Below are 24,974 nucleotides of genomic sequence, written 5' to 3'. Positions count from 1 at the left end.
TTGCAGCCTGCATGCGCTTCGCAAAGAAGGTCGTGGGAAATCGAGAAGTGAGGGAACAAATGAGCGGTCATTCAGAAGCCTTGTGGGTTACAATCATAATTCGGGATCGTCGATGTTTTAATCGATCCCGAGGCCCGAGGGTTACACTCATTGTCTTATCTTCACAATGAGACAGTGCTCTCCCAACAGGATATGTTCGCTCCGATTACGTCTCACTACTGCGATCCAACAATGCTACCAGACTCAGAGACTTTTACGGTTCGTGGCCGGAGGTACTTGGAATCTTAAAACAATTTATATGGTCCGATGCAGCGTTTTCGTCGCAAGTTAAAGAGCTATGGGTACAGAATTGCATTTAAAAGGAAAAGTCTAAAGTTTATGGTTACGAATACATGATTGAGTGTTTAAGCTATAATCCCTCTTCTTTACTCACTTTGACTTCCGTCGATTCTGTAGACATGGAAGCCAAATTAGTACGCCGTAGATTCCGTATACAGTCTCGTAGAGCTTGGCTGACCGGCGGCTTTGGATCTGGAATCTGTAGCAGGGGCTCAAGTTTATAAAGACGCGATCGATAGAAGCTGGCCGAGTCTTCCAGTCCAATATGTTCTAGTAGGTCCGTAATCGTGAAGGAACTTTCCGCTAGAACAGGACCAAATTTCTCTTCATTTGGGGGATCCCTTAGTTTACTCCCGGTTCTGCACCAAACTTCCTGCTCACTAACAACTCGAAGGAGTTCCATAAGAATTGCAGGCTCGATATTTTCAAGGAACATGATAACGCCACACAATAGTTCAATCCATTGTGTGACGCGTTCGGCGTCCAGGGTACCTTCGTGTTGGCGGAATTCTAGTGTTGTCTTTGGGTGAGCGATTGATAGATCAGAATTCCTACTCTCAAATATGGGAATTACGTTATAAGCCATGTATCGATCTGGGTGTTCCGCCCCTTCACCGCTTACGGCTCTTAATAACTCTTCCATATCTGTGATCCTATCTATGCGGAGAAGGCCTTCATTTGGCGTGAGGATTCTGCCCGTTTTTGCATAATGATCAGAATTTATCTTGGACTTGGACCTCATAGCCTTTGCCCATTTGCCACCTTGCCTATGGTTGGGGTGAAGCGAGTCAAATTGAGGTTGGAATGTCCAGAAAAACATGAGTGCCTGTCGGATACTGTTGAACGACCATTTTTTATCCACACCAAAGGAAACATGTACATGTAGACCTGTACTATCGTTAGCTTCCGCCAGATACTTCGTTGTAATAATCTTGCAAGCCTTTCCCACGGACGATAGGTTTTCTGGAGTGAATTCATACGCTGGAGAGACGAGCTCGGCGCCCATCCAATGGTAATCGGTGCCATATGGTAATCTAAGACTCTCTTCTTTTCTGAAACCCCAGACAGAAGCATCTTCTTTAGGGAGTAGGTGTGAGATTAGTCCGTAGTCTTCGTCGGATATTAAGCGGACAGGTAAGCCTGCAGCATTAAACGCTGAACGGAGTGACTGGTAAAACGCAGTCCTCATTACCCTACGGCGGTCAGATTCGAGCATGGGCCCATTCCTGTTCGAGAGATCTTCATATTTCAAGTAACCTTTCCCGTATGAAGCGGCCGTGTTGTTGAATAGTGCTTTGGAAGGAGGAAAGCTGAAGACTCTTGTCTCGTTAGGATCTATGAGGGGTTCGCCAGGGTAAAGCCAAGCGACGACGAATTCCAGTTCGACGCTAAAATAAAGTTTCGGATGAGCCATTGTTGAGTACAAATATTGTAAGAATTATTGTGTTTTTATAACGAAAGTTTCTGCATGAGTAATATGGGGAATAAACAATTCATTTATAGTTGTGTATTGCTTTGTCGTGGGTGAAGATTATGCTATTGTGCATGTTGTTCTTGTCAGGAGACAAAAGATTTCTGTGTTTCCAAAAAAAAAAAAAAAAAAAAGCCATTGACAGCCTAAAAGTAGAAACGAAAGTAAAGACTCCGAGAAACCATTGTTTTCGTTGTATTGTTCAAGGATAAAGAATTACAAGCAGAGAAAGCGTTCAATGCTTGTGTGACTCACCTGTCAGGGGTTGAACCCCATAATGCTTCGGCTACGCCTCGCTTAAGCACCAGCCTCCTTATTTTCTTTACGAGTGTAATCTCCGATCTAAGACTTTAATCTTAGAACACTTAGCGTGTGTCGAGGCTTCTTCGAAGCCCCTATTCTGTGTATATAAAGCCATAGCTAGCTAGCTCTTAGTTCTTTATCGAATTCAACGACAGTTTTACCCACTGCCTACGTCTTAAGTGTTCCCTCTTGGCGTAGCCCCTTACACACCTTAGAACAAGGGAATTAACAGCATCTTCACTTCAATCTACTCTGCCAAAACAAAGAAATAACAAACGAGATACCCGCAATATTTCCTTTCTAAGAACAAAGCAGACTTAAAAAAGCGTTTTTCGCTTAGCGAGACAATGTGACGGGTTGAACCCGATATCTGGCTGCACTACTACGTAGTGCAGCCTACACGTGACTACGCGGGCCTGCACATGACGACGCGACGCTAAAGCGCGCGGGCCATTCTACGAACCAGCGAGAGCCCCTTTAAAACAGCTCTTCGTACGAGAAAGAACTCTTCTCTCTTTAGTTAATTCTTCTTGTAATACAATCAGGTTCTTGCTTTGACTCATTGTATCCAACCCGTGACAGTTTCAACGGACGTCTTTCAACGGACGTCCAGTCTAAACTCCGTAAACTCCATCACCAACAAAGTCTCGCGGCCATAAAAACCCAATTATATATCTAACGACTTGTCCTTCTCTCTCAACCAATTTCCCAACTTTCCAGCACTTTACCAATATCATCCTTCACCATGCCACCACCCAAAGTCATCGTCTTCGGTCCCACAGGAGCAGTCGGTTCCGCAGCAGCACTCACAGCCTCAGAACTCGGCGCCCCCGTCATCCTCGCCATGCGCGACCCCTCAAAACCAATCCCCGTTCTCTCAGATCTCGAAAAGGCCGCCAACTTCACGCGCATCTACGCCGACCTAACGAAACCCGACACGGTGCACGCCGCCATCTCCACCACAGGCGCCAAACACGCGTTCCTGTACTGCGCGCACGGCACGCCAGATCACATGAAAGCCACCGTCCAAGCCCTGAAAGCGGCTGGTATCGAATTCGTCGTGTTCCTGAGCAGTTACACGGTGCGCGGGGATCTGGAGGCGATTCCGCCTGCCGAGGCGATTCCGTACGTGCATGCGCAGGTCGAGATTCAGCTCCGGGAGGTGTTCGGCGAAAAGGGATTCGTGGCGGCGAGGCCGGGGAGCTTTGCGAGTAATACGCGGCAGTACGCGAAGGAGGTGAGGGAGGGGGAGGTGAGGATGTATCGGCCGGGGTTGAAGGTTGATTGTATTGTGCCGGAGGATATTGGGCGGGTTTGTGGGGGGATTTTGGTGCGGGGACCAAGGGATGGGGAGGAGAGGGCGGTTTATTTGTATGGGCCGGAGTTGTTGACGCAGGAGGGTACTGTAAAGGTTTTGGAGAAGGTGTTGGGGAAGGAGATTAAGGTGAGGGAGTTGGATGAGGGGGAGACGTATAAGATGTTCATGGATCGCGGGACGCCGGAGTATTTTGTTAAGTATATGATTAATCTGATGAAACGGAGTGGTACTGAAGAATATCAAGTGTACGGGTATCCGGTGGCGAAGGAGGAGTTGTTGAACGTCGAGAAATATTCGGGGAGGAAAGCTACGACGTTCGAGGAGTGGGCAGAGCAGAATAAGGAGAGTTTTGTTTCTTAAAGCTAGCACAAGCAGTTTTAGCAGGGAGCATAATCGCAAAATCGGGCATCAAAACAGCTGTAAGCTATTGTCTAGAATGAAAGGCAACTGAGCGTTGAGCTCTTTTATTCTCAGCTGCTACTCGATAAAGTTGCGGGATTTATTGAGATCTTAAAAGAGGGATTTCAAGTGACGCAGTGAAGCTCTCTGGTATTCCTAGCTTGTGTATATTCGAATGTAGCATAATTAAGCCAGAAACCGCTAATTCGAGATACACCCATTTTCCCAAGCTTTCTCCACCGTAAAAATATGCACTCGTAGAAGCCCTCGTATCCTTTTGGAGGGTTGACCCATTTTTTGGCTTCTTTACTAATGCGTATCTATTTCTTGATTTTGCGAAGAAATCAAGGGAAAGACGTTTGTTTCATTCAGCTTCTTTTTTCTTTAACGTTTTAATCTCTCTATTAAGCTCATTGATTTGAATCGTGAGACAAGGGGATAAGTTGCGGCATTTATAAACAACTTGTATAAGAAAATACTGATTTAGGGGTCAAAAAGATTAGGTTGGGCTTGTTGTTCAAAGCACGTGCAAACAAACAAAAAGATCAATTCACTCAAGAACACAGCAGCGAAGCAGTCATATGTTCAAGAACAATTGACAACAAGAGCAGGAATATGAATTCGAACAAGGAAGGAGAACAAAACAGCAAACTCGACACACTCACGTGCAAGTCATATCACGTGATGTTTTCCATCTTCAGCTCAGACGGCCCTTCTTCACTCGAAAGACAACCTACACGCTGTCGTAAACAAAGCTCCTAAAACAACCAGCCTCCCCTCTAAAATCCAGCCAACCAACAAGCCCCCTCCCACCCATCTGGTCCATCTAAATCAATCACCCAACACGCGTGCCTCAGCCTCGTTTGATCTACACCCACCTTAAAACCCCAAAATATGCTATTTCCAGAAATAGTAGCTCCACTTCAAACAAGCTTTTTGTTTGAAACTTTGAGCGGGAAGCTTGTTTACGTATGCGAAGAGCGAAAGAGAGTAATGGAAGAGAAGGGAAAGATGGGAGAGAGGGAAAGAGTTTGACATAACAATTGAGATAGAGAGATATGAGATAGTGGTAGTGGGGGATAAGAGGCGGGAAGGCGTCTGTGGCTTGACTTCCCATGGGAACGACCTTCCCAAAGAGGCCAGCAGAGCGGACTGAGAGGGATTGAGAGAGTTGGAAAAGATAGATGATGGGTTGATTGATCGATTGTGGCTTTCCAGAGCAGGATTCGAGATTCTGGTTCTGGTATCTACTTCGTCCTCGAAATTTGTGTGGTGATGGCCATGGACCTGGAAATCTGACAGAGAGATCTCCATCCGATAACCCGTCTTGGCACGCACTCATCTCATCGTCGTCAACGCCAAGCCCCGACTAAAGCTCAACTCGACAATTAAGCACACGACAGCGACGATCCGGTTTTTGGTCTTAGTCCTCATCATGATCCACGTCTCACCGCCAAGCTTTCATCGTCGACGGGGATGGGATGCCGATGCTCGATGTTTTGACTGACGGACAGCCACGCAAAGAGGCGCTGAGACGAAACGAGCGCAAAAAAAGCAATGCGTTGCAATGTGTTCCGTTCGTTCGTCTCAACTTTTCATCGGACAGTACCACCAACCACCGCACGGAGAGAATAAAAATCCCCCAGGCTAGAAACGAATTACCAGGAACATCAGAAGCGCCGAACAAGTCCTCTCTCTCTCGAGTCACACGACAGCAATCCCTCACGTCTCAAAACAGCAATTATCAACATAGGGATAAATGCGACTCGTCCGCGCTCGCGAGTATTTTCTGATTTCTGGGGCAGGGAGGCTGAACTGGGAAGGAGGCCGCGTGGCTTTGGGGGAGGTGGAAGCAGTGTTCCGGGAGTACGATGCCAGGGACGAGAAACACCGACAGAGAGAGGAACACCAAAGAAAAAAGGGTTGGGAATAAATTGTTCGTAATAATTGGGGTCCAGCCACGACGCGTGGTTCAGTTTGTGGTTTATGATGAGATGGGATGGGATTCGTGTTTGGTAGAGGAGAGGAGGAGGTTGGTGGTATATTTGATTGAAAGTACTTTTTGTATGAGGGTCGATATCGATATCTCCAGCCCTTCAATAATAGCTCATATGTACAGTACCTACTTGCTTATCGCCCGCTGACCAAATGGCTGACTACAGTATTGACGACGTACTGTACATACATTTTGATTCGTTCGCAATCGAATCGGAGTCTGTACCTGACCTGGGCAGGAGCTCACAAGAGAGACAGCCGTCTAGAGATACACCGAAATAATGTGGGGTGGTTGATATGCGGCAGTGTCAGCCACAGACACACGACCAACATCCCATCCTTGCTCCCGCTCCGTTCGTTCCCTGACACCACACACCACGCACAGCAAAATTGCAGTCTACGCAATCACTACCACAGACTTGGTCCCCCAATGGCTAGCGCCGATCTAATCATGTTTGACAGGGGCTGAGTGTCGTGTGCGTGAGCGAGGTGCGTGAGAGAGAGCGAGGGATCAAAATGGAGGCGTTGCCCGCTGCTCGTTCGTTTGTCTGTCTGTTGTTCCGCGTTCGTCATTCGACATACACCTTTACATACACAGCTATCTCAAGCTTCTTCTCGTTCGTGATTGATTGATTGATTGATTGATTGTCACTCCGTACCAGATCGAGTCTTGATTACTGCTTACTACTTATCGTCTTTGATCTTCATCATCTTCCTCACAACACGAGTGTCGCCAAGATCACTTCGTTGTGCCTTCTTGGCAGGATTGGCTTGGCTCTTGGAAGTGGGATTATTTGAGCACACGACACTCATCTCAGCCTCTCTCCTCTCTCCTCCTTTATTCTCGACGTCTCACCTTATCTCACCTTCTCACACGCCTACAAAAAAACATCAACCGCCTCACTCCATGTCCCGATAACAACTCTCGATCTCGTCCTTCTCAATCTCAGCTTCACTCCCCACAACCATGAAGCTCACAACCCTCCTCACCCTCCCCTTCCTCCTCACGCCCCTCCTCGCCGCTCCCAACCCCAATCCCGCTCCCGCCGTAGGCTCCAACTTCCGCGGGCGCCCCAAACCCTACAAACCGTCGCCCCCAGACACAAAATACTTCCACGAACCCGGCGGCAACGACGAGCTGGGCCACTACGACATCCGGTACTTCAAAGCGGTCGTCTCGTACGAGGAGCGCGGCGACACCCTGCTCGGCCTGATCCGCAGCTACCTGACCGTCTTCCGCGAGAAGAACATCGAGACCTGGATCGCGCACGGCACGCTGCTGGGCTGGTGGTGGAATGGGAAGATCATGCCGTGGGATTGGGATCTCGATACGCAGGTCTCGGCGTCGACGCTGGTGTGGATGGGGCAGAATTTGAATATGACGCTGCATAACTTCACCGTGCAAACGGCATCCGGGGAGGAGCAGCAGCGGGAGTATCTGCTAGATGTAAATCCGAACCATGTGGATCGCATGCGGGGGGATGGCATGAATGTTATTGATGCGAGGTGGATCGATGTCAGGAATGGGCTGTATATCGATATCACAGGCCTCTCGGAAACGAACCCGAGTCAGCAGCCAGGCGTGTGGAGTTGCAAGAACTATCACCATTACAAGACGCGGGATATCTACCCGTTACGGGAGACGGAGTTCGAGGGCGTGCCGGCCACGGTGCCGTTTGGGTTTGATCGCATTCTGGTGCAGGAGTATAGTCCGAGGGCGTTGACGAAGACTATGCATGAGGGGTATGTCTTTCCTTCCCTTGTTTTTCCTCGTTTTTTTTTAGTAGTAGTAGGCTAATGGGTGGGAACAGACATACATGGAACCCCGAACAAAAAGAATGGATCAAGAACGCGCCCCAAGGAAACCTGAAGCTGCACCCGAATAGCAAGGCCGGGCGCTCACACATGCCGCGCAGCCTGCTCGGAGACGAGGCACCGCGGTCGGGGCTAGGGAATCTTTTACGAACGTTATGATCTTTGAAAGAGGGGGGAGGAGAAAGTTATGTTGTGCTGCATGAGATACCCCGTAAATACTGGATGAGAGCGGCATATATCGGCGTTTGGGAATTGGCATCTTGATATGGAGTTTTTGAGAAGGGGAAAGGAGGTGGAGGGGACTTTGTAGATAAGAAAGTAAGAAAGAAAGAAAGAGTAAATGTAAAATTTAAAAGACGAAGGATGAGTGTCTGTTGTGCTTGGAATATGTTCTGGTATTTAGGGAAGAGAATGCGCAAGGACCGCTTTCCTCCTACTAATATCCCTTCTTCCTATCCGATGTCAGTCTGTGTTCTCCGCTGTCCACTCTTCTCCATTTTTGTCTCGGATCTTCTGTGCTCAAGAGCAAGCGATAGGAGGTTTCGTGTTAGTTGGACTCCGACTATCCTCCACGAGGAATCAATCTCTGACTATCTCAAGCTTACCATTCCGGAACTAAATACTGAGATGGTAATATTTTTATATTAAACTCTTTTTATTCTCAAGCTGTAGCCGTGTGTTGACATTCTCATGCTACAATGATAATAAATCGTCTCTGCGATATTATAGATGCATTTGTATCTGCTCCTCTTTTTTTAACGCGAGCTATGTCCTAGTGTGAGCGTGCCTAGATATTTTCGAATTCCTTCGATACGCTTCTTGTATTTATTTTCAAGCGATGAGTCTCCATCCGCCTGCCATCCTTCCTTAAGCGCGGCGGGAGCTATCTCTACTCCACACCATGTCCCAGAAGTTCTAGTAGCGATTTCTTTCCGGCGTTTGGCGGCAAAGTCTGGTTCCTGTGCAACAGAGGATGAGACAACTTTTTAGTGCCATTTCAGCTATGAATGGCACAATCTAAGCGCCGTAGACTTACTTACTTTGCTGCTGGTCTATGTACAATCCGTCTTTGAGGACTTGCAGATATTCTCGTTGACTTACCAGTCCCATATGGATCGTTAGCAGGTTCCTTATTGCGACCTGTTCTTGCGCACCCAAGGTAAATCATTTCATGCTGTCCAAGGCAATCATAAGACTTACAGTTTCGTTTTGGCTACTAGCAAGTTAATACTTATGAGGTCGTAGGTCTTTTTAAGCCTATCGTCTGCCCGTACTTCGGGCAACAATCAGCTCTTGGAACTGCTACCCAGAGAGCAGATAAGATTCTACATTTCTGAATCAGTTGTACGACCTCACATCAAACAAGAAATAGGCTATCCATTCCAAACTCTTCATTCCATACACTCGATGCTCTCCATTCCAGGTATATCCATATTCATCCGTGTCTCCATTCCTTGCAGTACGTATTTGTGTCACGCCAGTCATCACGCGCAGAATCAACATTTATTTGATGGTGCTTCTAAATTCATGCTGGCATTCTTTTCTGCACGGAAATAAAGTGGCTGACACCATGGACTCACCCCAACTCGAACATCCTCCCAATAGCGAGACCCTAGGAGGTAATGATATAACACAGCCAACATTCAGGCGTGGTATCAGTCTTGCTGCAGTCCCTGGGACAACAAAGGGCAACCTCGGTAAGCAAACATAAGTATGAAACGGGTCTGGAGTTGTTAACAGAACTATAAGGTTTCGAGTATGCCGAGCACTCTTATCTTAGAGACACCACCAGCCTTACTCTTGCTAATGGAAGCATCGTAACCGCATTACACCACCCTTTCACTTTGACAAATGGGTTGCGCGTCAGCTACGGCCAAATCAATGGTCTTGCCGGTAATTTTTACGGAACATTTAACCCTATCGGCAATGGTAAGAGCGCTGAAGAACAGAGGGATCGTTTCATAGCCGCCTTTAAAACCCTTGACGGTCCCAAAGATCGGCAGCCCAAAGAAGCAAGAGATATCCTCAAGAATTTAGACGCGGAAGTGGCTGCCATCAATAATGCTCTAGCTACCTACACATCAAGACCCGTCAGTGATTTACAATCGGCTTCCTAGCATGACCTCTGCATTCGTTGACATTACGAAATGGCGCCTCCTCAAAGGATTTCCCGGTTATCTACTGCTGGCCAGGATAAATTGGGATCACTTTGGTTCCGATGCCCGCATCGCATATAATGCAGGCCATCAAGAGGCCATCAATGTCGCTTTAGGAGGAAACCTTGAGCTAGCGTACAGCATTAATGCTTTTGCTGATCACTACTTGGAGGATTCCTTTTCGGCGGGTCACCTCCGCACTCCGCGTCGTTTTCTCCACTCCTTTGGTGGATCTGACGACTTGTGCTCAAAGGTGAACTGTCATCCTGATGTTGGCGAATATTGCTGTACAGTACTGACCACTTCATAGTATATGCACGACGAAGACAACGCCATTGGCCTCTCCGTCAAGAATCCAGCAGGAGAAGCGTGGATTGCTTACGGAGATAAGCGCGGCATGGACAGACAGAATAATGACAACAAGAAGCACTATGTGAAAGCCCTTCAAGTTTCCGCTAACGAGATATATTCTGCATGGAAGAATAAGACAAAGCTCAGTCCGCCGATGTACGGTGCGTGGGCGCATGCGCCGACTCTCGAGTCCGCCCGAGCCCCACAGATCCTGGCGCCTCTTTTTAGAGATTCGGAGCGGCGTAAGAACATGGAACGCCACCGCGATTTCTCTTATGAGAGTTTCGGGTACTTCAGCGCTTTTACCATGGGCCCTCAGCTCGCGCTGAGTCGTTGGTGGTCCTATCCCCTCACACTGGACGGGCCCCCAGGGATCTTGAACGGGAGCCATGTAGCTACTACTGCGATAGGCCCAGGAATATGCAACGTCTACTACCAGACTGCGCAAGGACACATATTGGAGGACCATTTCGATGAGACCTGGAAGTTTGTAGATGGGAGCTCTTTCAAGCCCAAGTTGTGGAGTCCTCTAGCAGCAATCTAGTCTGTAACCAATAACGAGGTATGTATGATGTGGCAAGGATTTCAACTCCGTGCAAGTCAAATGCGAATTGACTCTAGATCCGCATCTATTGTATCGCCGTAGGCGACTATCTCGAAGAACGGTGCCACTCATCGGATCGAAAAGTTTGGTATCCTGGTGAACTCTCTAAGCAGAAAATTCGCACAGCTTACAACTAGGTAATCTATTTCGATCCCTGAGTTCAGAACTTTTCTATATATGAGTTTAGACATGGACCCGAGCTATGCTTCTGACCTAGCGCTCTCACGAAATCCGTTATGTATTCATGTTCATGTACTAGTGTATGTTAGAATCTACAGTGCAAATAAAGCCAGATATTGTCCAGAGTCTTCCAAACCTTGAATGCACTTTCCCTATCCTCAATTACATGCAATGCTAGATTTGTTTTTATTCCTATTCTTTAAAAGTATTATACAGTATCACATGTCACTTCACTATTTCATCACTGTTTCGTTATTTCTGGTTCGAATCTGTTTATTGTCTTATCTCTATTTCTCCACCCCTCTACTTCTTCCTATGTCCCTTAATCCCCCTTCCATCCCTAGCCATTTTCTCATGGTGCGCCCTCCCCTTCTCCGAACTAAAACTCTTCCGACAATTGTCCAACCGACACGTGAATATCCCCTTCGCCTCCAACCTCCGTATAGCGGCCTCTCTCCTCTCTCCTCTGCCTGCTACCCATTCCTTCAACTCCTCCTCCCTCTCCTTCTGCTTCGCGATCTCCTCCTCGGTCGGAGGCGGCGGTTCGAGGTTGTGCGCGGAGAGCCGGTGCCGGGTTAATTCGGGCAGCCAGTCGAATGAGCGGGCGCAGTTCTCGACGGGGCATTTGTGTTTTCGGACATTTGGCTCTGGAGTCTCGGGCGCGATGCCGTGGATGCTGAGTAAGTGCCGTCTTAGCTCCCATGCAGAGGCGAAGGACCAGAGGCAGTGCGGGCATTTGTGGTCGCGGCTTTGTTGGAGGGGGGTCGGGATCAGGGGGTCTCTTCTGAAAAGGACGACTGGTGGTTCTGCTGCTGCAGTTGCTGCAGTTGCTGCAGTTGCTGGAGTTGCTGGAATTGCTGGACTTGATGGACTTGATGGACTTGCTGGACTTGCTGGACGGGTGCCGGGTTCTTGTTCCGTATGTGGGTGCGGATTGTGGGTGTAGGCTACCTCAGCAATGGACGGTAGCGCCGAGGCCGCTAAAGCATCGGGATGCAGGATAGTGCCTGGTGCCCGAGCAAAGGAGATGCCTTGCAGAGTGGTTAACAAGAAAGGCGGGAGTGGGAATTGGGCTGTTACCCGGTTTAGGTTAGTGTTGGGAGCTGGGACAGCTCTGTCGACGTCGTTGTTATTTGTTTGCTGAGACATTTTGTGTGCTTGTGTTTGTGGTTTTTGCTTCGATGATTAATTGGTGAATGTTTCAGAGAGCTATTTAACTTTTTTCGTGTTGTATTGTTTCTTGGAGTAAGAGATAGAGACGTGGGGTGTGTGGGGGGTCAGAGGAGAACAATACCATTGTTGCGGGATGGAGGTATTTCAGGAGTTGCGATGTTGGAGTAAGAACAAGGCCATTGTTCCTACCTAATCGGGAGATGGACGAAGCAAGTGCGTTGTTCGGGATCACGGGATTGATGAAAGCTATCAAAATATGGAAGTACCTACTTTTGCTTCTTCGACTTCAACATGGAGGGCAAAATAAAGAAGGGTATGCAGAAACTTGAGAGACGTGTATGCACGCTGATGCTCAATAATGTTCTACTTTCGGATTGATAGGAACTGACCCTTCACTAGAATTAAGTCACTTGTTCGTACTTTCGCTGATCTGTCAACTTACCGCAAGAGAGCTGTTCAATCTTTATCCTCATGGGAAAGTTGCTTGTTAATTGCTTGCACTCTTTCCTGTTCAACATCTACGTATTCAGGAATTGGGCTATGTAATTGCAGGGAGATCTTTCAAGATGATGGTATCGCTCTGCACAGCACTCTCTTTAGTTAAGTCTAGCCCTCGCAAGCGAATCAAGCAAAGTCCCAAACAAAGAACAGAACAATGACTCTACTCACCAGCTGAACACAGATGCACTGGTTCTAAGGGGAAATGATCAGAACAACAGTGGGTGCGTGTTGGAATTCATCATCAGATGCTAGTGGCAAGCTAGCACATAGCGTTCCATTCTTCTGGAACTTACCAACATAACCCGACTCTGGATTCGCACAATGTTTATATGTTCTCCGAACTAGCCAGTAACCCGCCCACGCACCAAATTAGTGCCCACAGACCATCTATAAAAGCCTATCCTCCCACCTCTCACTTTTCTTTGTTCCTTGGAACTCACACATCAAAGAGAGCGGTGCGAAGCCAATGTCTTTATAATTTGGTGTCCACAAAGCGCATGCACACACGCACATCAAAGAGAGCTGTGGGAAACCAATGTCTTTATAATTTGACTTCCGCATACGCATCAGAGAGAGCTATCAATTTTTGTGGGCTTGTACTTTTGGTATTACACTACTTCCAAGAGTACGCTTTTCGTTCTCATTGCAAATGTTGGCTTGCTAGCATTGTGAAGAAGACACTTAGCGTGGCACGCAGACTCGGACTCGAAGAATGAGCTGACGGACGTAGATGCTATAAAAGTCGGGATGTTCCCAAAGAAGACTCTGTCAAGGGGCGCCTTTCCATTCAAAATGTGTAAAGACTATAATGCTGAGCCTTTAGGCACAGTACAGCTCAACACGACATACCTGTGGAGGAGCCTATGGTGCGACACTTGACCAGCGACATGGCCAAGGACAGTTGTAGCATCAAAGTCTATCAAGCAACATGCCTTCGATGTCCTTCCAAATCGAAGATAGACTGTCGGTTTCAGGTGAGCCATCGAGATGATATGAATAACTCCGATGTGAAAGCTATAAACGTAGATCACGTGTAAGCCACATTCCCCAACTTCACAAGCGATTTATGATGAACGACCTGTTGGCTTCATCTCGAATCAACCCTTGATAAGGACCGCTTTCAAAAGTCTTGGATTCTTAAAAGCGTAACACGAGAGCTGTTTTACCTAGTTACTTTTAACCTCATGTTTTCAATGTCTAGCCAACTTGAGATTAATCGAACAATTCCAAGAGGTTAGAAGGACAGCAAAACAGTTCTAATATACTTGGCCTATTCACTATGCGCTTGGCCTGAACGATCTTCTTGTAAGCTCTGCATAAATACGCCTCGCAAGTCCAGTTCGACACCTCCTTTCTCTAGAGAATTCTGACTCGAGTCCACACTCCACGCTCTACTCACTCCAATTGTACCAAATGCCAGCCCCATCAAAGTCAAGCCGAGAATAGTATTGATAGCCATCAGCAATCCACCGCTCTTTACCAACTTCTTAATGAACAGAATATGTACTAACACAAGCCCCACGATTCCGGCTCCAATTCCACATCCTAGCGCATAATTCCTCACAGAGACAGAAATCTCTGAAACACTAGTCATCCACCATAGAAACGCATTCACCAACAGAGCGCCGCTCATCAAGCCTAACAATAAGTTGGCTATGAAGCAGAGTTTTGTGATTGCTGGTGCGGGGAGGAGCCAGTCCTGTTGCTGTTCGTGAAGAGGACACTCGCAATCATTTGCTCGTAGTTTGTTGGAGTATGAGACATAGGGCGTGCTGGTGAGAGAAGTCGCTATTGCGGTGATAGTGTAGGCGGCGAGATTGAAGAGGAGGAGGGCGATGAACATGTTGAACATAGCGAGCCACGCTGACTGCCGTGGTGATTTCGAAACCAAGACATGAGGCTGCGATGGAGCTTGCTGCGACGGTGCCGAAGTCTTCATGACTCTGGAAATCGCTGAAAGCTTGAAAAATTCGTTTGCAAAAGAAAGTGGGAGAGTGTTTTGACGAATTCTGTGGTGTAACTCCTGCTGGAGTGGAGAAGCAGAGGTGAAGTGTGGGCTTGCAAATACCGAACCGACGGATTGCCCGTTAAAGGTTAAGCTTTTACTAAGAATAAGGTTACATTTTCGACCCCACAAGTTCCTTGTAGTTATGCGTGCAATAGAAGACCCTTGCGCACATGAAGTGGCCCGGGGAGGGAAGCAAAGATTCTGCACGTGGGTCGCTTAATAGTAAGGGGCGGATTTTACCCATGCACTTCGAAGGCTTAGCTTTCTCAAATACAGACCACTCCATACAAAAGTCTTCCTGAATGAGGAACATTCCCGGACTGGTAACCTTATTCCCTCCCGTGATCCTGAAATCTACACACTTTGCAGCTCTGCAAGAAAGCTATTTACGCGAAGCGCGCCTTGTCATTGGTAGCTCCGCCTATTCTTCGAAGTTTGCACTGCGGTCTGAATTCGGGTCATCGTCCAAATAAGGTTACAGTATCTTGGCATATTATCTCCGAAAACATGAGCATTCAATATCTTACTCGCATGGTGTTCTCTTTTTCATATCCGAACAACATGACTGTACCCTCTCGGTTGTGGGCCCCCACGACCTAACAGAGCCTTTGATGGGTCTCCGAGTATAAGCTTCTCGGTTCGATGCGAGGAAGAATACAGAATTGCAAGGATATGATCAGATCAGGGTCCTCGCTTAGACCTCACCGAGGCCACGATATCAAGAAACCAGACGGGGTAGCCATTCAGAGACATTGTTCCTGCATTCAAGTATTTTCTGACGACCCTCAAAGGCCCACTCACTTTGTCAAAGTCCATTTTGAACTCAGCCCCAGGCAACTTCAGCTTGAAGACGTCAACCACTTAGCCGACTATACCAATCACGATTCACAATGCTACCCAGCTCCGATGAGGTCCTCGGCCGTAGAATTCCAATTTCATCTTGAGAGATGAGCTGGTTATGGCGCACTCATTCAATACTCTGCGATATCTACTTAGGTAGTTATGCATAGGTAGGCACGGGTGGGATACAGTCAGTTGCTTTTCGGAATCTCGAACAGCCACTTTGCTAGGATTCACAATTGTTGAACCCATTCAGAAGCCTGAATAGGTATGAGCAAAAGAAATCCGAATGCGAAGAGAACGATCGTCAAGGTTCCTGCGCATACGGCACAGAAGATTTTGTAAGATGATACCCAAGCAAACGTTGCAACCTATGCGAGCAATCTCAATCCGCAATAGCTTCTCGCAAGTTGCAAGCCAATGGACATCGATGTGGCTTGCAGAGAAGTAACAAGTAATTGCCTCGAAGGTATAAATACAGCATGTTCCCATCTTCAAGACACTATCTTTCTCAAAGACAAGACTCAAACTTCCAGTTCGCATGATCCACCTCAACATGCAGACTTCTTTACCTTTGCTGGCGGCCGTGGCCTTCGTTCTTTGCCAGGCATCTGTAGACGTCCAAGTCATGTCCCCAAAATTGCAATCCCGATCTCTCGCTTTCGACCTGATCGACACTCCATTGAGATTGACAAACGTTACTCAATGGATCCCCCCATCTCCAGCAACTACGCGTGACCTCGACATTGCACCGCGTGGTCCCACTGGCGTTTCAACTTATTTGGAGCACGAAAAGCGTCTTAACAATGGCGTCATGGCGGGCGTTTGGGGTGGTATTGCTGCAGGCTTCGCAAATAGTTTGGTGGGCTCATGTTCTATCGGTGGAGTTCTCACTTTTGGGGGTGCTTGTGCTATCAATCTAGCTTTCTTCTTCTTCTCTTTTGCAGCTGCAAACTATTTTGCCTGGAAAGCTACGAAACGGTCTCTTGATGAAGTTGTGTGGACTTTGGACCCTCAGTAAGAACATCAGCTCTGCTTTTCAATCTCTGATTTACAAAAGGCATTTACTGACTTTCTACTCTCCAGGTACATCCCAACTATCAACGGCAGCTTGAGAAGCACATTGGCAGCCAACGCTCCCCAAGATAGTAAGTCTATACCTCTGGGCAGATTTGATGCTTAACCAAGAGATGCTTCCAGATGGAGCGAGCTGTCGCTTTGCTTGTGCAAAGTTTCCCCTTACATAGCTTTATGAACAGGACTGATTCTCATCCTCAGAGTTTACCGCTATTGGAAACATCACAACACCGGGCAATTTCTACCACTTGCATTATTTCCGCAGCAGTAACAGCAATATTCGCGGGTTGAAATTTACGCGAAACGTTACACTTTCGCACGCGCTCTCCAAGAACAAACGACAAGAACAAGGAGACTGGGAGGGTAAGCATTCCAGATTCTAGCGCTTGCTTTCTCTCCTCTCGAAGCAAAGATAAACACGCAACAGCTAATACTATCTACACAGATGACGAGGGAAGTGATGGAGAAACCGATTACTCCGCGTATATCTACTGGGGCGACCCAGATGAGTCTGAGTAAGCACAAAAAATGTCCGCCATCTGGAGCTTGGTCTAACTTCCATGCAGGTTCGAATACGAAGAAGCGAATTATGACCAGACTGGTGTCGAAGAGGGCATGGCGGAATCATACGCCGACTATGTCGTGGATAATGAACTTACTATTGTTTGCGCCGATACTTACGTTGGTGGCTACTCCGACAACGAAATGGTCAGCCTCTGGTATTGGAGCCCGACTCCTGGTGATGAGGTATGTCTGAGATGTCACTGCTTTCCTCTTCCTGATGCTCTTGAGAGCAAGTGCTTTCAAGATATTCCTTCCTTCAGCCTCTGAAAACCTCGCCGAGAACAATGACTAAATCTTTGCCTATTTCTAGTACGAAATTGAGCCGGATGAGGTGCAGACACTCATGAATCTATGCAATACGCTTGGAAATGGATAAACTTTTTGCATGTTGAGGTATAAGTGGAGGAGATGTGGATTTTTGGCGTTGGTGAGCCATAGGTGGTGAACTTGAGTAAGGATCTGTAGGATTGGCGCACAATCAGCATCAGGAGAGGCTTCTCTCCACTTCCATTCTTTTGAGCTTAACGCCTGTCTGCCTAAATTTATTCTTTACTCTACAGCCCGTCATCGTATTCATTCGACAACTGGTGATGTGCGACATTCTTGGACCCCCATTGTTTTGTTTGATGCTGGTTCAAGAAATTGTTAGTATTGCGTATGATTTGCTGTTGAGGATTTCTGTGAGCAAATGTGATCTTCTTGAAAACGTCTCGCTACCTGGTAAGTAAAAGGAACAAATAATCAGCACTGGGAGACAACACTGAATGACTGGGATTGAAGGCAAAGAAGCTGTATACATTCCCATTAGCTTATCTATGTAGATGCCTGAACAAACGATTTCTACCATCTTCATGTGAGTCAGTCCTATGCTTGTTCCTTCTTCCACTGAGCCCGCTTGCGATAGATGTCATGGCGGAACGTCTGCTTAAGCGTATGGGCAACTTCGGGATCAGTGGGTATTGTGGCCTGAATTGCACCAACACCACATAAGTCGTTCTTCCGGTCGACGAACCAAGCGAAAGTCTGACCACCACCCCAGGTAAGTGTGCGTTCGCCGTACCAACCATCAACGTCCTCCAAGGTGAGATGTCCACCCAGTCCATATCCAGCCTTTGAACCTGGCGCAGTACCGACACGGAAGAAGATGCCAAAAGGGTTTTCCTCCGATACCGCGGCCTTGTGGCCAGCAGCTGCTTCTGGGCTCAGATGGTTCTCAAACATATCATTGACCGTCTCCGGTTTGAGGATCTTGCCATCGTTGGCAAGTAGGGAGTGTAACACCTTGACGTAGTCCGGAGCCGTCATGAACAAGCCGTGGCCGCCGAAGTCTCCCTTTCCAAGCTTGTTCATGTCGTTGGGCCCTCCCATCACGGCTTTGCCATAGACTTCGGGGTCTTCAGGGTTCAGATCAACGAGGCGTGCACGTAAGTCCTCACGTGCCACGGGGTAGAATTGAGCGTCTGTGATGCCAAGAGGGTCGAAGATACGCTCGTGCATACGCTCGCCGAGAGTCTTGCCACTTACACGCTCTACTACCCGACCAGCCCAGTCCAGTCCTGGGCCGTACATCCAGCTGGTGCCAGGTTGGAAGCTGAGCGGGTAGTCGAACATGTCCTCGACCGGCACACTGCTTTTAGCAAGGGTTTCGGGCTTGGGTGCAAATTTCTGGCGCCAGCGAGCGATCATAGGGTCGAGAAAATAGTAAGTGGCCCCAGAGCTGTGTGAGAGCAGCATTTCGAGAGTGATGGGACGGGTTCGTGGTTCAAGCAGCGGCGTTTCGCCGTCCTCGGAGAATCCAGTGATGATCTTTTGGGCGGCAAGTTCAGGCAAGATGGTCGACAAGTCGTCCGTCAGTGATAATAGTCCGTCCTCGACACATTGAAGAGCGGCGATAGTGGCGTGTAACTTGGTGGCTGAAGCAAGGAATAGAACATCGTCAAGCTGGTGAGGCCGTCTTTCACCAGACAGTAGTGTTCGCTCTCCCAGTGTTTTCTCATAAACAAAATTGCTCTCGGCGTCTGTGGCGCAGACAATGACGCCCTTGATTTTGCCAGAGTCGATGGCAGCTTGGAATTCTTTTTCCATATCTGCTTCAGCCATGGCAGCTTCGCAAACGACCACTTAGGTTTCAATGGGTCATACAATAAGGAGAAATCCGAAAGAGAGATGAAGATTAAGAGTAGATGCAGGTTATAGGATGTGCTTTCAACACAACGTTGAGAGCTGAAGTGTGATGAGTCGAGGTGAATCGAAGTGAGGGGCTTCACGTGTTTGTGTCCATTTAAGCGAACGTAGATCCCAAAAGAGGGCCGGAGAAACGTGTCGCCGAGTCGGACGTAGAAGGAGATAAAGCTTATTCTCCGTGCCAGATCTTCACCTTTCTTCTTGTTCGATCATCTTGCTAACGATACTATCACAAAACAGTACCAAGTGGCTCCTCGATTGTCAAAGGTAACTCACAGGGATTTCAAAGAGCAGCCCCAGAGGTCGAAGACATCACCCCGCAATGAAGAAGACTAAACGGGAACAGGAAAGTCGGTAAGCGCCATCGGAGAATCGATGCCAAGATGAGATCAGAGATAAGATGAGATAAACGGGTGTTCCTGCGCATCATCAGGAGTTCATGCAACACGTGCAACCCCTGACCACGGGCAGAGCCGAGAATGTTACCTCTTCTTGATCCTACGAATCCTTCCATCGGCCCACTCACTTCTCTTTGCTGCGAGCTATAGTTGAGCTATGATAAAGCAATATCCTTCTAGATCTCATGTTGAGTGGTGAGATCTTTTCAAAAGTTCGTGGCTTGAGCTCCGTGTTGACGAGACTATCGCGAGTGATATGACTGGTGATTATGATGAATTTCCTGCTCCTTTTCTGTCCGTATTATGCTTTTGAAAGGCTGTCATATTTACAGCAACGTTGCTGCCACACATTAGGACTCTTAATGGGGTCATCTCGATTTTGTTTCGTTGCAAGGCATAATCAGGGGACGATAACTATGTTGGGGTGTTGAATGTTGCGGGGACGACGTTTGTTGATGTTTCGTAGGTGGGGCGGGCTTTAGGATTTTTCGAGTGGAGAGTGGATGAGCTCGTGTAAATGATGAAGGATTGCTGCTTTTGAATATCGTCTTTTCTTCTTGTAATTTTTGTTCATGTAGATAGTTGAGGATTTAGAATTCGCGAGGTCCATTCAGTGGCATAACCTCTCCTGAAGCTTTGTAAAGCATGTATTATTCGCATAAGTAAAACACCACTGGCAGTTCAATAGAGTACACAATGGTATCAACCAATCCCATCTAACCCATCTTGCTCTACGCCAATTCCACAATCCCCGGTGTTCTATCAAGAGTCTCCAAGAATCATTCTGGTCAACCCGAAGTACATCGACCTTATTCCTCCAAATCACCCGGTGTCGGTTCGGTGCTAATCCCTTGGAGCACCCCCTCATCGGCTCTCTTCCCTTCAGCCAACTTGAGCACCTCAACCAGCTGCTTCGCACCCGCAGGCCACTTGCTACCTCCAACCTGCGCACGAACATCGCCTCTCAAAATCTGTGCCGCCGTAACCTTCGATCCATAAAACTCAGCATTCGCGTCTCCCTTCTCCTTTATCACCGTGCCATCCACCGTTAGCCCACCGTACAGGCCCCGCGACTTGGTATAGACCCAGACTGGTTTGTATTCCTTCATATTCATATCCGCAGTTCCACCAATTGGCCCAGCTGCAGCAGCGACTGTACCGCCAAGATTCATCTCGGGCTTGGAGTAGGCTTCTACCGCGGCGTCTGTGTTGAGAACACAGACGCAGTCGTATACATCGACGCCGTATACGAGGCCAATGCTGCCGGATCGGACTGAGAAGGCGGAGGGAGGCGACCAGGTCCCGTCTGCGAGGCGCGCGACGACGATGCCTGAACCGCCGGAGCCAGCGAGGTACATTCCGGCTCGGATGGCGGAGAATATTGCTAGGCCTTTGGCGTTCGCGATGGCTTCTGTGGGAATTTTGCCTTTGCCTGTGTGGTAAGTCAGCGTCGATTTCCTTTGGTGCTTGAGGAATATCTGATACGGAATACGTACTGACGAAGCTTTTGAGTATCTGAGCTGCTTTGTCACTCTCCTTTCCAACGCCTGTCGAAGTGAAGAGACCCATTTTGGAGATGTTCTATCTGGTAAATATATGCAGGATTTGAGAAGACTTGGGAAACTTGGTAAAGGGTATAGTCGAGATAAGAAATTGAAAGGAAGACTGTTTTGGTGTATTAAATTTCATAAGGACTGGAAGTCGTCTTATATCCACAGAGAAGATTGAACAATGGGGCAGTGCAGACAATCATGGCTGCCTATGTCTCTATGCTCTGATGTGACTTAACATCGTGGCTTCACTTGGTATTCTCATGTGTATGGTTTCGAAAGATGATGCGGGCTATAGAAATGAGCAAAACAGGGGAGGTATCAGCCGTGATGTTGGGGCGCAGCTCGGATTCATCTTATTTCAGTCGGGCTTTTCCGAGTTCCTCTGAAGTGATGCAGGTATTTTGCACTTTCTAACGTAGTAATAGATGCACATTCCAAATAAAAGATCCTCTTACATGCACATTATTTGGAATTTCTTAGTAAGCTTCAATTCGCTGGTGCGGCACAGTTGATGATAAGCGAGAATCCGACTTGGCGAAGAGGGATACCCTATTAGAAAATTGAGGTCCAAGCCTCAAGTTTCCGGGACGATCGGTAGAGTAGGTCAGTGGGATTGCGAGGGATTAGCCATTCTGGTGACGGCGGCCTTACCTGGATATGGACGCGTCGCATGTTGTATCACGTGACTTACCACGTGAAGTCACCTCCATGCTAGCTAGCCTTAAATCCAAAGGAAGCTCTCTGCGAGACATGAAGCATTGAGAATCAAGAAACGAAAAGACTCAAAGTGTACAAAGTAACCCAAACGCACCTTGTTTTGGTGCCTAGAAGAAACATTCAGAACAATAGCGCCATCCGACCGCTCATTCGAACATCAAGCGTTGCATATCACCAAGAAAATCTGCTTCATCAAGCTTTTTCTTCACTCAAGGGGGACACCCAATCATCATTAAACTCGCAGAATCCCCCTTCGATTCGACAATTCCATACGAAGCCTTATCGTACAGTACACATGGGATAACCAGAAGCCGACAAGAGATATAAATTGCAATGCAAAGAGTCTTTGTGTCACAGAGAATGCGTTCCAGGCTCTCCGAGGGCATGCGTAGTAGTTTTGAGGGGGGGAAAGAGAAAAAGAAGTGCAGTCTCGGCCTTTTGAAACTTTGAAAGGGATATGATTCCACAAGTGAAATACATCAAGCATGTTTCAATTGTAGCACACCGCAGTTGAGTCGTAAAGAGACCGCAGATAACAGAAACAGAGACGTTCTGATAGGAAGAGCTGTCATGATCTTACTGCCTCGTCGTTCAACGCACTGGCATCAGTGCAGTAGCTGGCATAGAACGCTGGAGATACTGCAGATGATGTGAAATCAACTGATTTGAGATACGGACCACATTTCCAGGGAGATATACGGGAAGTTGGAGCGTTTGCGTTCTTTGTCACAAGATTGTAGCCAAGCCTTCCGCAATGATCTTCTTCAACCACATAACGCTCCCCATCTGCGATCTGGATGTCTGTATCAACTATCAAGGTAGACTACCTGTTGATAGCATAGCAGTCACATAATGATGTCTTTTAATACGTTCCATGTTGTCACCTACCTAGGTGCCTATTCATATCCCCATGACGTCTGCCTCCGAGCCTCAAAACCTCATTTTCGCAACATAGCTCCTAGCGTCTTGCTCTCTCACGCTGACCCTATCCTAGCCCTAACCGCTAAGCGTTATATAAAATTAAACAAGCAAAAGTCTTGCCATGTAGTCCGGAAAACCCAAGGTTATCTAATATACTGTTAGCTCAGTTGACAGATTTCCAGATAGACTCATAGCCTCTTTAAAAATAGCACTGGCTGCTGGTTTGGAAGAACCATCGATTTCGGTCGATGGTTCTGAGTTTTTGTTTTGACTTTTGGGTGCTACAAAAGCCGGGCTCGCTAAGCTGGAAGTGAGGTCGTGTACGGCTTTTTGGGGATTTTGGATTCACTGCCTTTGGCGCTCTTGTTCAGGTAGTAATTTTGGGAGATGAGCTTCTCGAATTGCGAATGCATCGTCAATCTTTTGAAAATCGGAGCTTCCTCTTCTTATGATCCAAAGTCCACTTCGTCCCACTTTCCTCTTCAAGCAATCTCAAGACCTCGTTTTGCGTAGTAGTGAAGGATGTAAGTTGTATCTACTTGTTGGCTGTTTGTTCGGGATGTTTGAGGATCGCTGCGACAGCTTGACTGATGAATGGGAGAATCAGCGCGACGTTCCTTCCATGGAGAATTAGATCATCCTTCTCTTCTCAAATATGATACCATGACATCCATTGTCATCCACTTTCTCATTACCAATTGAGTAACAAGATGAACAGGAAGAAGGTTTTCGCCAAGATGTGGGAAGGAGAACTTGAGAAGACGCAAACATGAAGCTAACAAGTGAAGGCCCAGCTCAGGGAAGATCTCGTCAAGCACTACGAGGAAATCATCTCGGAAACCCAAGAACTCATCCGTTTCCTCCGCAGCCAGTTCAACCTGCTCTACAACGAATGGGAAATGGTCGCTCTTGGCTCCTCAGCTTTCTCTGACCACTGGGCCGGAGTTCGAAACCACAGTCTCGCTTTCGAACGAAGAAAGAATGTTAACAAGTTTCCAGAGAAGTCAAGCAAAACAAGATCGCAGAAATCAAGCTTAGAGATATGCCCATCGCTGCAGCAAACGCTAAGATTGAACGTTACTGAGACGAGGTTGAAGATATTTCAAACCATCAGTCTGGCTTTGTACCGCCTCTCGAGAAGCTGCAAGTGGATGGAGAGAAGAAGGAGCTGTTGATATCAGAGATGATGACGGCGGACCGCGATAGGGATGGAAGTCTCGGACGGGATGCCAAAACGGACAGAGCTTATAGGAAGAAGGCGGAGGATCGTCTGAATGGTGCAGAGTCGTGGAAGGAACTGAGAGTTGCGGCTGAGAGGATTGCAGACGGGTTCTTGAACTGGGAGAGCGAAGGAGGTAAGGGAGGTGTGGATATGTATCTGAAGGGCTTGTCTCGTTAAGCAGCTGGACCAGGGCTCCTGTCAAACCTAAATAGGTTCATTGTCGTCGCGGTCAGCGATGCCAGCTTGCTATAGCTCGACATGGCATTTGTAATCGAGTTGAATGGTGCAGAGAAGTTTTTGACAAAATTGTAGCCTTGATGCCTGAGGAGGGACGTGGAAGAGCAAAAATCCTCCGAAAAACCTCAATAGATAACTTTATTCCCAGTGTAGGCCGCCTTTCAATCTCGTATTCTCTTGTTTCGATATAGTCTTTCTCTTGCAGAAATATTTATGAAAGAGCTTGTTGACAGATTGCTTCTTCTCTTGCACAAGTTATACTTTTATGAAATCTTACCGTACCCCGTGGGGGCCCCATAAAATCCCCGCGAACCGCGTAAAGGCTCAGACCATCATCGCAATCGAGAACGACCTCGAATTACAGCCAATTCCCATCAGAAATCATTTCCTGTAAACATATAACGCAACAATGTTCTTTGCAATTGCGCATTCGACAAACAAACGGATGTTGTCTCTATTCCGGCATCCCGATCCCCTTCTGCTTCCAATCCGGTATAGCTCTGCGACACTGCATGAAGTTCTGCCCATGGGGTGATGTGATTCGTCATGGCGACCAGACGCCCCTCTGGTTGGTCCGGTTGAATGATTCCCCTGGCTTATTAGCAGCATTCCTCTCCCATCCGATTTTCTCACCTCTCCGTCCTTCCT

The 24,974-nt window shown here is 47.6% G+C and overlaps 10 protein-coding genes across 10 annotated transcripts; 5 read left to right on the top strand and 5 right to left on the bottom strand.

Annotated features, from left to right (window-relative positions):
* Positions 1-253: 253 nt before the first annotated feature.
* Positions 254-1,753, bottom strand: LY89DRAFT_724653 (uncharacterized protein; the record flags this gene model as incomplete). The annotated part of the gene is made up of 2 exons (XM_018218918.1): positions 254-283; positions 434-1,753. The coding sequence occupies 2 exons, from the start codon at positions 1,751-1,753 to the stop codon at positions 254-256; spliced, it is 1,350 nt and encodes a 449-aa protein (XP_018063499.1).
* Positions 1,754-2,642: 889 nt separating this feature from the next.
* Positions 2,643-4,032, top strand: LY89DRAFT_690661 (NAD(P)-binding protein). The gene has a single exon (XM_018216140.1). It carries the CDS (start codon positions 2,859-2,861, stop codon positions 3,789-3,791), a length of 933 nt encoding a protein of 310 aa, XP_018063498.1. The 5' UTR covers positions 2,643-2,858; the 3' UTR covers positions 3,792-4,032.
* Positions 4,033-6,792: 2,760 nt separating this feature from the next.
* Positions 6,793-7,799, top strand: LY89DRAFT_676504 (uncharacterized protein; the record flags this gene model as incomplete). The annotated part of the gene is made up of 2 exons (XM_018213592.1): positions 6,793-7,568; positions 7,637-7,799. The coding sequence occupies 2 exons, from the start codon at positions 6,793-6,795 to the stop codon at positions 7,797-7,799; spliced, it is 939 nt and encodes a 312-aa protein (XP_018063497.1).
* Positions 7,800-9,210: 1,411 nt separating this feature from the next.
* Positions 9,211-10,691, top strand: LY89DRAFT_788535 (uncharacterized protein; the record flags this gene model as incomplete). The annotated part of the gene is made up of 4 exons (XM_018223178.1): positions 9,211-9,337; positions 9,390-9,734; positions 9,805-10,049; positions 10,107-10,691. 4 exons carry the CDS (start codon positions 9,211-9,213, stop codon positions 10,689-10,691), a joined length of 1,302 nt encoding a protein of 433 aa, XP_018063496.1.
* Positions 10,692-11,234: 543 nt separating this feature from the next.
* On the bottom strand, positions 11,235-12,244 carry LY89DRAFT_763744 (uncharacterized protein; the record flags this gene model as incomplete). Its single annotated transcript, XM_018221609.1, has 1 exon — positions 11,235-12,244. Exon 1 carries the CDS (start codon positions 12,078-12,080, stop codon positions 11,235-11,237), a length of 846 nt encoding a protein of 281 aa, XP_018063495.1. The 5' UTR covers positions 12,081-12,244.
* A 1,631-nt stretch (positions 12,245-13,875) lies between these two features.
* On the bottom strand, positions 13,876-14,448 carry LY89DRAFT_741434 (uncharacterized protein; the record flags this gene model as incomplete). The annotated part of the gene is made up of 1 exon (XM_018220709.1): positions 13,876-14,448. One exon carries the CDS (start codon positions 14,446-14,448, stop codon positions 13,876-13,878), a length of 573 nt encoding a protein of 190 aa, XP_018063494.1.
* Positions 14,449-16,009: 1,561 nt separating this feature from the next.
* Positions 16,010-17,470, top strand: LY89DRAFT_741433 (uncharacterized protein; the record flags this gene model as incomplete). The annotated part of the gene is made up of 6 exons (XM_018220708.1): positions 16,010-16,470; positions 16,540-16,601; positions 16,732-16,893; positions 16,976-17,045; positions 17,097-17,277; positions 17,405-17,470. 6 exons carry the CDS (start codon positions 16,010-16,012, stop codon positions 17,468-17,470), a joined length of 1,002 nt encoding a protein of 333 aa, XP_018063493.1.
* Positions 17,471-17,844: 374 nt separating this feature from the next.
* LY89DRAFT_690658 (putative transesterase) lies at positions 17,845-19,599 on the bottom strand. Its single transcript, XM_018216139.1, has one exon. The coding sequence runs from the start codon at positions 19,192-19,194 to the stop codon at positions 17,959-17,961; it is 1,236 nt and encodes a 411-aa protein (XP_018063492.1). The 5' UTR covers positions 19,195-19,599; the 3' UTR covers positions 17,845-17,958.
* Positions 19,600-20,321: 722 nt separating this feature from the next.
* On the bottom strand, positions 20,322-21,401 carry LY89DRAFT_658211 (DUF500-domain-containing protein). Its single transcript, XM_018212466.1, has 2 exons — positions 21,173-21,401; positions 20,322-21,108 (listed from the first exon to the last, which is right to left on the bottom strand). The coding sequence occupies exons 1-2, from the start codon at positions 21,243-21,245 to the stop codon at positions 20,486-20,488; spliced, it is 696 nt and encodes a 231-aa protein (XP_018063491.1). The 5' UTR covers positions 21,246-21,401; the 3' UTR covers positions 20,322-20,485.
* Positions 21,402-23,577: 2,176 nt separating this feature from the next.
* Positions 23,578-24,734, top strand: LY89DRAFT_788532 (uncharacterized protein; the record flags this gene model as incomplete). The annotated part of the gene is made up of 3 exons (XM_018223177.1): positions 23,578-23,592; positions 23,656-23,811; positions 23,982-24,734. The coding sequence occupies 3 exons, from the start codon at positions 23,578-23,580 to the stop codon at positions 24,264-24,266; spliced, it is 456 nt and encodes a 151-aa protein (XP_018063490.1). The 3' UTR covers positions 24,267-24,734.
* Between the last annotated feature and the right edge of the window lie 240 nt (positions 24,735-24,974).

Source organism: Mollisia scopiformis (assembly GCF_001500285.1).
Source record: "Mollisia scopiformis unplaced genomic scaffold LY89scaffold_30, whole genome shotgun sequence".
Lineage (NCBI taxonomy): Eukaryota > Fungi > Ascomycota > Leotiomycetes > Helotiales > Mollisiaceae > Mollisia > Mollisia scopiformis.
This window is presented reverse-complemented; position numbering and strand designations above follow the sequence as displayed.